This window comes from Glandiceps talaboti, chromosome 11 (assembly GCF_964340395.1).
Source record: "Glandiceps talaboti chromosome 11, keGlaTala1.1, whole genome shotgun sequence".
In the NCBI taxonomy this organism is placed as follows: domain Eukaryota; kingdom Metazoa; phylum Hemichordata; class Enteropneusta; family Spengelidae; genus Glandiceps; species Glandiceps talaboti.
The window spans coordinates 1,476,376-1,488,812 of NC_135559.1; the positions used below are offsets into that span (position 1 = coordinate 1,476,376).

At 35.5% G+C, this 12,437-nt stretch overlaps 1 protein-coding gene across 1 annotated transcript in view; it reads left to right on the forward strand.

Annotated features, from left to right (window-relative positions):
• LOC144442267 (uncharacterized) overlaps window positions 1-12,437 on the forward strand; it is a 33,090-nt gene that overhangs the window by 1,611 nt on the left and 19,042 nt on the right. Inside the window, exons 2-3 of the mRNA XM_078131567.1 lie at window positions 7,466-7,673; window positions 11,685-11,906. Coding sequence (XP_077987693.1) covers window positions 7,466-7,673; window positions 11,685-11,906 — 430 coding nt within the window. The remainder of the gene's footprint in view (window positions 1-7,465; window positions 7,674-11,684; window positions 11,907-12,437) is intronic.

Below are 12,437 nucleotides of genomic sequence, written 5' to 3' on the forward strand. Positions count from 1 at the left end.
TGGTTCCAAAGAAAGAACATCAGAATTGAAAGTATTTAATGTTGAAGCCTATGTCATTATTGTTAGATTAGAATTGAGGACTTTTTAAACTTTACCTTTGTTAATAATTCACCTCCAAAATCATTTTGAACAGAAAACTATGTATGTCACAGTATTTTCCGCTGTGTTATTTGACTTTTAGTCTATTTTGTAGTAGAATTCATAGGAAAATGTTATTGACCACATTTTTCTCCTGTGAAACATAGTTTGATAAAACTAAAGGAACTCAAAAAACTTGAAAATATCAGAATTGTATCAACAGTCTCTACCAATGAACTGAGCCAAAACATTGCAAAACAAAAATCTAACAGATTTCTCAGTCACTCATGTGCTTGTTTTGATATATGTACATGTCTAGTATTTCTCGAGGTTGATGTACCCTGCAACAAAATTGTATAAACACCAAATTATTTTCAGTGTTTTTTGAACTTTGCCTTTTTTTGAAAGACTTTACCCATTTATAGGTAACATAAAAGATGAAGAGTTATTCACCTCACCTTTAGTCGTCTCCGAAATAACGTCAATGGCTTTTCAGGGGCATTCATCCTCAGAAATTTCTAGAAAACTAATAATGCGACATTTTGTTGATGTACAGTACACGCACAGTTTGAATGAAAATATGCAGTAATCTGAAAAATTGACATGATACATAATTTTTCTTCTCAATCATCATACTTGTTTGTCATTATTTTGTGAATCATTTCAACATTTGTTCCTCTGCCTTTGATTTCTGCCGTGATGTCAAATTATTGGGAAAATGTGAATGACATATAAAGTAACATATGCAGTGTAGTTTCTGTAACATTTCATGACAATATTGGTAGGAAACCACACTCTACATGTACCGATATTGAGAATCTTAGTAATTTTACCGACTTACCGTAACATAAACATTGTTCACCACTGTAATGATGTGTCTAGGTCATTATCTGACATCTCTCACAGTGGGGAGTAGTACACTGATAAAAAAAATACTTGAAAAGAACTCAAAAAAGACAATTTCTGCAAGGCATTTAACCCATTGAAGAGTTTCGCCTTGAAAGTTGTTTATTTATGGTGACAGTATGAAGTGTGTAGACACTGAGTTAGTGGATTGATCACAGTGTTTAACTCCTGCTGAAAGGTAGAATGGACAAATGTAATAAAACTCGAACCATACTGTACTTTTAAAGGGAACCATAATTAAAATAAAAAACCAGGAACTTGAATAAATTTTGTTCAAATTATTATTTATCGAAAAAAATGACAGAGAGCCGGTTTGAACATTTTCTTTCCGCGCTTGGCAAGTACAAAGTAGAACAGTTTAGTAGTCATTATTTATTTGTGGACGTGTGAACTGTACACCGACAGACTTGAAGTTCTCTCAAGTGAAAAAGAGTGGTTTGCCTTGTCAACCGCAAGTAGACAAACAATTGTATCAAGTTACATTTACCTAGTTTGCAGGCTTGTCATTCAGTCATAAATTCCTTCACTGTTATGTTTGAGTTTTAAGAACCAGGTGTCAGACAGAAAAGAGGGAATTCCTTCAACACTTTTTGCCAAGACCTTCAATTCTTTCTATCAGGGTGGCAAAGGAAAGTAGAGAACCGGCCTGTTCAGTGTTTTTCGTAAGGTTTCCAAACTTTTGGTATCAGTCTTGGAGAAGTTGCTCTTCAATCAAAAATGAACCCCAGTGACGAAAAGAAGAGAATTCTTCCGGTACACAACTATCACAATTTGGAGGAAATCTTACTTCTAGTGACACACCAAAATTTCTTGTTCCCCTATCTTTTACTATGTGGAGACTCACAAGAAATGCCAGTTTTTCTCATTTTGACTCGCAACAACAAACTTTGGCTATCATTAGAGCCTAGAGGGCACACTGATAACGAGTTAGTGGAACTGAGATACACTTAAAATCTACCACCAACACGTGCACGGACACAGAGACATACACACACAGACACACACACAGACACACACACAGACACACACACACACACACACACACACACACACACACACACACACACACACACACACAAATGGCATCAAAAATCTTTGGTAACACTCTTTGGTAACTTTATAACACCTGTTAAAATTCATGGTATGGTTGCGTAAGTGAAATTTATATACCCATGTACAAAATTGGTGTGAAGTTGGAAGTTAATTTAATTCTCCTTACTATAGTTGTATGGACAAGTTACTCCAGTGGGAATGCCAACTAAGCTATTGTCCTCTCACCTACCCACGAACACAGACACTGTTGTGTTATACTTGCTTGTAATTCTAGTGAGCACATGTAACTCTACCCATCCGCATTTGTACTTGTCAACCCCACTCAGAATGGAGAGTAGATTTACAACACTAAGCTCGGTTTGCCTATGTATGTTTGGTTGCAAACGTAGTTTGCTTTGCACTGTTCTTATCTTAAAAGACCGTTTGACCACTTCTTACTTCTGCTCATAGTAGCGACATTGTTAGGAAGCAAACTTTGGAGTGAAAGGATTGTCCATAACATGTACCCCCTACTGTGTGCTCCCTGTACACCTATGCACCCATATTGTATTACACTAGCCAACACTTACAGCACTTTACAGACTGCCATGTAAGAGGTGAAAGACGTTTTTTCAAATTTCAAAAAAAACGAAATTCAGTGAATGACGTTTGAAAACTGTTAAAGCATACATCACATACATAATTCATAACATTTTAAAGAAGATGTATAGTCCATTGTATACGTACTGTGTGGTGACATACATGCACAAATATAGAGCTGAGAAAATAATAAGAAAAATGGCCGTATAATTCTTACTCTTAGTAGCTTGGTTCATTGAGAAAACTATTACCAGTCCAACTGTGAGTGCATGCATGACACAAGGAAATGTCGATGCTGGGACTTGACTTGAGAGTAACACAGTGATCTAGTTCAAGGAGACAAGTCCAAGATTTACTAAAAAATCAGCATTTATTAAAAGTACCCAGCTTGTATTCTTAACCATGTCAGTTCAATGACACCATAGCCTTGAGCACTGTTTTTTTGTTAAATTGTGTGACATATCATAATTGAGAAAGGGTTAAGACTGAAAAGTGCAATGTCATACTTTAGATTAGAATATCATTTAAAAACAGCGATGTCATTTAAAAACAGTGGTGTCATTTAAAAACCGGTTTCATTTAAAAACAGCGATGTCATTAAAAGCTACACTGGCTGCATATATATTTTTTCAGTCACACAAAATACAATTCACTGAAAATTATTAAAATGTCAATAATTAGATTTTGTGCTGGTCAGTTTCATCCATAAAATAAGTAGTACAGTAACTGGTTGAAATCATAATTACATTGGGATTCTGATTTTAAGGTGCGGACCCAAAAATAAATTTGATCGGATTTATTGTATGATATTATGTGTACAGGTACACAAATACATTTACTAGCAGGTGATTTAGTACTGTACAGGGTATACCATATTATGTGTAGAACTACACAAATACATTTACCCACTTGTGATTTAGTACTGTTCAGGGTGTACCATATTATCTGTACAACTACACAAATACAATTACCTACATATTATATTATGTGAATTTTGAGGCATACAGTGCCAAGGTTATAGTGTTAATGAACTTGAAAAAAAAACAGGTTTGGAAATTAGAACAGGATGAATACAAAAAGTAGAAATTGTTTGTTCATAGAAAGTGGATCAGCCAGCTATTATTCTTTGTATGGAAAGCACAGATTTCAGACTTTCTTTGATGTGAGGTTTTAATGTGTTTTTCCCTAGAGGGGCTATTTAGTGGTTTTTGGAGTTCTAATTTTAAACTGTTGGAATGGCCGACATGTGTAAAGTTATAACAATGGAATAAGCCATGTGGTAAATTATAAGCTGGCTTGTATGCTATGAACACACCAACAATGTAGGATGCATTTTGTAAGCATTTATAACCTTTTTAGGTCATGTTGGGACACTGTTCAACTTTACTAGATCACTTATTGTGGTTAGGGTTTTATTTTTTGCTGTTGTCATATCTATCAAAGGTTTTATTGATCATTCCAGTGTCTGAAATAGATGACAAAAAGGTGGGGGTCACGGATGGGGGTGGGGGTTTAAAATCTAAGCCATAAAAAATGAATGCCTGGCAAAGTAACCTTCTTGGTACGAGTCAAATGACTATGTGTAGATTTGTAGGTTTCATCACAAAACAGTTTTTTAAAGTGACAACAGTTCATCTTAAAAGCTTCTTGAAAGTGTGACTTTTAGTTCAAGGGACTTCACACATTTGAGACTGAAAATGTTATTTTAGTGTAAAATTCAATATGTGTAAAATTCAATATATGCTGTTTTCTTTCATACAAATTGTGTGTTGCAGTGGCTTTTATGGGTCAGAATATATATATAAAGGCCCATGTTTTAATCCTGGGTTCTTGCTTTAACTGTTATCTTTTCTGTAAAGACATGAGGATTACTAGTATATAGAATTACTCTTTTGTGTTCTGGACCATCTTTTCTATAGTTCTGACAGACATCTGTTTTTCCCCACCTGAATTTTAATCCCAATCTGAAATGGACCTGCAAGTTTTTTGTGGATTTTGAAATTAGTTTTAGTGATTTCATTCTACTCTTGATAATCTACTAGATCTCAAAATGCATTATTTTCTCTAGTTTCTAGTGAAAGTTGGTAAAATTTACACAAAAGTGAAAGACAGTTTCATTGAAGTGTAATAACTTGAAGTCAGTAAGGCCAAAAAAAGAATTGTTTCTATTCACCACACATCCCTTAAATACCCTCGCATCAGTCTTTTTTTGTGTGTTTGTCCAGCCCATGCAGTCTGCAAATCTGAGGGGAAACACAAAAATAACCCTCCCTACTTCAGAGAAGACAACTGCAGAGCCATCATGAACAAGCACACACACTTTCTGTAAAGTACCAAATAAAAAGAACAGTTACTGCCCTAAATACATATAGTAAATTGAGTGACAGGTTTGTTTAGAATTTAAAAAAAAATTGTCATCATACCATTTTAGACAAAATGTCCTGACCAGAAAAAATCCTTTTTTTGACTTAATAGTTGAGTTGATATATACATACCTGGTGTTCATTCACATTCGTCACATCTCTTTCTATTAAGATTTGAATTCTGGTTTTTTATCTCTATATATTGTTTGTTTTGTACAATGGCACACTGTCTGCACATTGTACTTATGAATGCTGTGATCTTACCAACTTGAGTAATAGAGATGCCTGAATAAAACCAGGTTATACATGGGTCATTACATTCATATTATCACCTGTATGTGAAATCTCTGATGGTGAAAGTTTAATGGCCATTTAAAGTATGGGACGTCAGTGACTTGTAGTAGACCCACCATAATGACTGGTGTGTTCTGTGTTTTTTTTGAAAGAATGATGGATGACAGATGCACTCCAGTTAACCACTGTAAATACTCACTTTCTATCAATTTAAGTAGCGAGGAAATGTCACAAACAAAATCTGACAGAAGCCAGCATCAAAACGTTAATGTACCTTATACTGGTATTTAAGTTCATAGATTTATGTTATCACTTACAATATAGCTGTTTGTGTTAAATATAGGTGTGTGGAGTTATTCTCCAGTGATTGGGGTATCAATAAGTTGTACGATTATCTCAGAGTTGTTGTTGTGTCAGTTGTAAAATGTTTACTGGCGACTTGGATGTTAAGATTTTTGAGTTTATAGATTGTCTCAGAGTGGTTTGCTGGTTGTAAAATGTTTACTGGCAACTTTTTGAGTTCAAAATTGCCTCAGAGTGGTTTGCTGGTTGTAAAGTGTTTACAGGCAATTTTGATGTTAAGATCTTTGAGTTCAAGATTGTCTCAGAGTGTGTGCTGGTTGTAAAATGTTTACCGGCAACTTTTTGAGTTCAAAATTGCCTCAGAGTGGTTTGCTGGTTGTAAAGTGTTTACTGACAATTTTGATGTTAAGATCTTTGAGTTTAAGATTGTCTCAAAGTGGTTTGCTGGTTGTAAAATATTTACTGGCAATTTTGATGTTAAGATCTTTGAGTTCAAGATTGTCTCAAAGTGGTTTGCTGGTTGTAACGTGTTTACTGGCAACTTTGATGTTAAGATCTTTGAGTTCAAGATTGTCTCAAAGTGGTTTGCTGGTTGTAAAATATTTACTGGCAATTTTGATGTTAAGATCTTTGAGTTCAAGATTGTCTCAAAGTGGTTTGCTGGTTGTAAAATATTTACTGGCAACTTTGATGTTAAGATCTTTGAGTTCAAGATTGTCTCAAAGTGGTTTGCTGGTTGTAAAATGTTTACTGGCAACTTTGATGTTAAGATCTTTGAGTTCAAGATTGTCTTAAAGTGGTTTGCTGGTTGTAAAATGTTTACTGGCAACTTTGATGTTAAGATCTTTGAGTTCAAGATTGTCTTAAAGTGGTTTGCTGGTTGTAAAATGTTTACTGGCAATTTTGATGTTAAGATCTTTGAGTTCAAGATTGCCTTAGAGTGGTTTGCTGGTTGTAAAATGTTTACTGGCAACTTTGATGTTAAGATCTTTGAGTTCAAGATTGCCTTAGAGTGGTTTGCTGGTTGTAAAATGTTTACTGGCAACTTTTTGAGTTTAAGATTGTCTCAAAGTGGTTTGCTGATTGTAAAGTGTTTACTGGCAATTTTGATGTTGAGATCTTTGAGTTCAAGATTGTCTCAAAGTGGTTTGCTGATTGTAAAATGTTTACTGGCAACTTTGATGATATAATCATTTTTCAAATTAAGTTTTGATAAATGTTTTGAAACTTAAACCCAAGAGTACAAAACAAACTCATTACTCTCAAGAATTGATACCATAGTGTTTTTCTATCATGTTCCAGCAAGAGTCTGTTAATAGTGCAATGTGTCCTAGTGTAAGTGAAAATGTCTGTACCATTAAATCACTTGCTTCTTACCACTGCTGTCAGGGTTCGAATAAATTTACCACGCTGTAGGTAAGAAGAGTGATGTTCAGTTTGACTCTACCGAACAACATGGGTTTTCCCCGGGTGCTTTGGTTTCATCCTGTATTATTACTGAACTTTCCTCCTGTTATTGGACAATGCCTGTTGGATGGTAAATAAATAAATAAATAAATAAGTACATAAAGTTTATGACAAGGAGCCAGGTGTAATAGTTTTAGAAAAAGTCATGAAAATTGGCTGTACGTGTTCACTTTTCTACTGACAGCTCTACTGTATAGTTTATCCATATTAGATGATATACAATTGATCAAGGCTATAGAAACTGTATGATATCAAACCCAATTATTCTCAAATCTATGTCTCCACATTGGCTAATCATTGTGGTTGAACTGACTGCTGTTTTCACAACAATAATTATATAGAACCTAATGATATCATTATCTTGTTCACCATGGAATTTCTGTCGTAATTTAATTCTTATTCATATTTTCTATTTTTCTTAGGAAACTAATGCAATTCCAGGGGAAATAGAAGCTCCCGTAGTAAGGCGTCGTAGACCACGGCCTTTGCAACGTAGGCCGAAATCAGACATTACAGACCATCGATGGGAGGAGTATGCATCAGCAATGGGTGCCCCACCTACACCACCACCAAGGACTATTACAAGGAGACCAATATCAGATCCTCTGGTGACAGATGACAATGAACTTGGTAAGCTTGGCAGTCATCTCTTATCAGTGCTTTTGTGGATTTTGTTGTGCTGTGAAAATACTGAAAAATTACAACTGATAACAGTCAATGAAAGCATTTTCACTGCTTGTCACAGTAGCATCCATATCAAGTGTAAAAGTACAACTGGTAACAGTCAACTAAAGCATTTTCACTGTTTGTCACATAGTGTTTTATGTAGCATCCATATCAAGTGTAAAAGTACAACTAGTAACAGTCAACTAAAGCATTTTCACTGTTTGTCACATAATGTTTTATATAGCATCCATATCAAGTGTAAAAGTACAACTGATAACAGTCAACTAAAGCATTTTCACTGTTTGTCACAATCTTTTATGTAGCGTCCATATCAAGTGTAAAAGTACAACTGATAACAGTCAACTAAAGCATTTTCACTGCTTGTCACAATCATTTATAGCATCCATAGCAAGTGTAAAAGTATGCTTACATTTGCATTAATTATCAGCCCAGTATCTGCTGTCTCTCAATGTAATCAATCTGTAAACAATGTTACCAGCACAAAGCACAAGTAAGTCAAAAACCGCTGAACCGATTGCCATGATATTTGGTGGGTCCATTACCTTGGGTGTCTAGTTGGGAAATTGTTCAAATGAAAATGATCGCATCAGAAATGTGCATTTTACGTTTCAAAATTTGATTTGTTGTATTACAAAATGCTTTGACTTCAGCCTGGAAATGAAAGATTCTTGTTTTATTGATGTAATGAAATCAAATCAAGCAATAGATACTCACAGTTGTGACACTGGACATTAAGAGACACCACATACAGGGCTGATAATTAAGGTGTACATGCAAAGGTTGATAATTTGTTTCATTATTATGTTTATTTTGCCATAAAGCACAAGTACCTCTAAATATTATGCGCATTGACAAGAAAGTTGCAAAAATACTTGCGCCCTTAATCCCTTGTGTGGCACCTCAGCCAGCTCACGAAAGGTATCGAGGTCCCACATGTTACAAAAGCCTTCTAAGCCTTTGTGTAATGTTTACTTACAAATTACTAATTACGCTTGCCATATAGTATTATCTGTAACTGTACATATTGTGGTGTACCAGTTTAGTGTTCCGACAACAATGGTACCTTGGTGTTTTGTCGGCAGCACCTGCAGTGAAACAATCACCCTACACACATTTCCGAGTGATATAACTGAGTAGGTAATGGGTGAAGGCAAATGTTACCGGGGCCGGGGTTCTCCACGCCACCGGTAGCCATGATCCAAGCGAAAAAAAGGAAAACATATAAAATAATTTGAAATGATGTTTTCACGAAGAAAGCAAGTTAGCTTCATAAAATATTTTCAGTACGATAGCAATTTTTTGGAAACAATACGTAGTCCGATTGTATGCTTTGATTTCCATGTTGCTGAGAGTCGATCGTTTTCATTGTGATACATCACATGTACATACTGTCGCAATCATATCAAAGTAAAAAAAGGCAACGCTAATTATAATGTTGCTATTTTTGTTTCCATTGTTTTGTCTACCTGAGCAATTACTGTGTCATGCCAAGCACGTGTCCAAAGTGGATGGACACAGCAAAGTACAGTCAACACTTCACGCTCCCAGGTCAAATAAATCCACAACATAAGACATGTCTATCCATCAAAAACTCAAACAAAACAAAAATGGTCGGAGACAATATGCAATACACCACAGTACGGCCGGCTTCAGTGAACACAGGCCATGCTTTGAAAGATGAAACCACTTCATGTCACTGTGTGGATGGTAATGAAGGCAGTATAAAATGAAATAAAGTGTGTTTACACATAGTTTTCGAGAGGGATAGTTATCCAACAAAACGTTCTGCTCTAATGAATTTGTGGGTCTACTTTCGCGAAGATTTTGAATGGTCATAGATCGAATGTACTGTTACGACACATGCAACATCTGAGACTGCACAACTTGAGATAATATTATGGGGAACTCTTTCTCTCATTCTCTCTGTATGTTCGATGGGTATGGAACTATAAGACAATTTTCCTTTCGATTAGATTGTCTGTGGGAGCTGTTTTCCACCCATTGAATAGTTATGTCAACAAAGGATGCTGATAACAGCCTTCACTTTATGTAAACAATATGGCTTCACTAGGACGTAAACAATACACTGGATGGTCCATGTTGCGGTACAAGACAGCAAGGCATAGTCAGAAAACAAGCAATTAACTGAGGTACTTGCATGGTGGATATTTAAACACAGGTATACTATTATATATAATGTATACTAGCCATGACTACATTACCCTTATAAAGCAGTGTCATTCAGTCACTCACTGCCAGAGGAACTATCGTTACTGCTATCAGTCGGTTCTAATGAATATGGCTAAATCACACGATCAGATGTTAATGCTGGAGTGTATTGCTCTACGCTTAAGGCATCTGATGAATATTCAATGTCGTGTTCTGGCGAAAACTGGTTGTGAAGTTGACCTTCTGGCTTGGCCCTAATGGCTTTGCATGTAAAGATAAACTTACGAGGATGATTGTGTTCCTCAAGTGATGTCACGATGTTCCAAAATCTGTCCTATGCATATGCAAATGAGAAGTACTTCCTGAGGTGCTCTGTGGCTGAGCCAAGAGTGGCTCATTTTTCATGCAATTTCTCATGTCAGAGCTATTCTATACTGTCACAAAACCCAATGTCCTTTATTTTTATGGCAAAATAAACATATTGACGAAAAAAAGTATCACCCTTTGCATGTACACTTTAAAGCAAATCTAACAGTATACTTCAACAATCTACTTGGAAAGTATTTCATGTCTGATATTTGAATCCACTTCAATAAAAGCAATCAGAAGTATATAATGTTTTACTGGCTATGTTATACCATCTCTGTAGATCAAATTACTATTCTCTAACTGATCACTCAATTGATTCAGAACATGCTCATCAAATTTCATATGACGTAACTGATATTAATTGATATGGAAAATTGATGTAGAAATATTGAGTGACATGTATGAAATCAGGCTTTGTGACTATAAGTATAATTCCCATCATGCTGCACATTTGATAATACACTATACTATTCACTTATGCATCAAAGTCCTGGTGATAGCTGTCCTTGTGTACACAGATAAACTCATCTACTTGTAAGAGATCAAGCAGAGTCAGAAGGATGTGGGTATCTGGTAAATCACCAAAACTGTTTTGTAACTCTTTTTTTGGTGTAATTATCAATGGATCCATGACAGTTTGTGTTTGTATATTGTCGTACGATGCGACAGAGTCTTTCTGTATGCCAAAATGTGTCAAATTTTTCATCCACAATTTGTTGAACATGATCCTTTTCCTAAATTGACAGAGACAAAAATGAGCACAATTTCAGAGTTGGAATGTTTCATCAATTGCTCATCGTTTATGAAACCTACTTTAAGAAAGTGTATATTGATGTAACTTTGTAATAATTCAACAATTTTGATTACAAAACTACCTAACAGTGTGTTTTCATTTCTTTCTTGGTTTGTTGTACTGATTTTCGTTCCAAACTGTTGTGTAACCATGGCAATCATCAGAAGCTAGGCAATTTTCTGTTTTGAATAATGAGGGTTTTGAATAATGTGTCTGACTCGCTAAGTTTTGCCAGCATAGTCATTTTTGTGGTATCCGTACATATGTTCACCAGGTTGATGACAAAATCTACCAGTAAATATTTCTAGTATCATGACCAAGGGGTCTAATTCACGAGTAACATTTCACCTGTTTAGGTTAACAGGCTCCATTTGCTGAGTTTACCGCAACCTGAATTGGCAAAACTTTACTTATATGGAATTAGAACCCTTGGTTGTGATACAAGAGCTGCTTAGTACTATTACAACTTGTTTGTGGTGTTTGTTGTTTCATAACTACAATAATTTTCCTGTTCTAGGTAAATTTGAACACAGAGAAGACAAACATTTCCCTAAAATACAAATCAGTTAATGTATAGCTGTGCCAAAATGTGACAGTTTTTATTTTTATTTTTTACCTAATAGGAGAAGTTGTATACAGGGAAAAGAAAAACAGTCAACCCAGGCCAAAGTCTGACCATTATGGAGATTATAAGTCAGTTAGTGATGAGGTACCTAGGTCACCAGTGACTCCACGCTACAGACCAGGATCTCTTGCAGTCATTAGAGACTATGGTGGAGAGGACAACATTGGTAGTGGTTCATCTACACCTACAACCGAAATACCTACAGTGTCTCTACAAAATGGTAAGTGTTCATCTTTAATAGAGTCTTGACAAACCCTTGACAATAAATTGACTTTTAATAATATCAGAAACTGATGATGCACTGTCAATGAAGAGAACTGTTATTTTTACCCATGCTAGTAGTTTTACATTAGTAGCTCACAGTGGACACACCCCAGGAATGACCCCCCCCCCCCCCCCAAGTCATATCCATATGTGTGTCATGTCCATGTTAAGTCATATCTCTGACACAGCCACGACTCAATTTCAATCAAACCAGGTGCAAATGTCAAACACTATAGACTGCATAATATGCACATAACATAAATGTGTAACTTTGTCCTTTATCACAAAATGGTGCCATATGTATCCTAAAGTACACATTTTACCTCTTACATCCAAAAGATGAATACATAGAGATACCATTCAAGTGCCTACTTTACATTATCAATAGTAACCTTTCTAGTGAGACTTGACCTTGACCAACATGTCAAGGTCAACTAGCCAACTTTGTCTTTCTACAATAACCCAAGAATCAAATAGCTAATTGTAA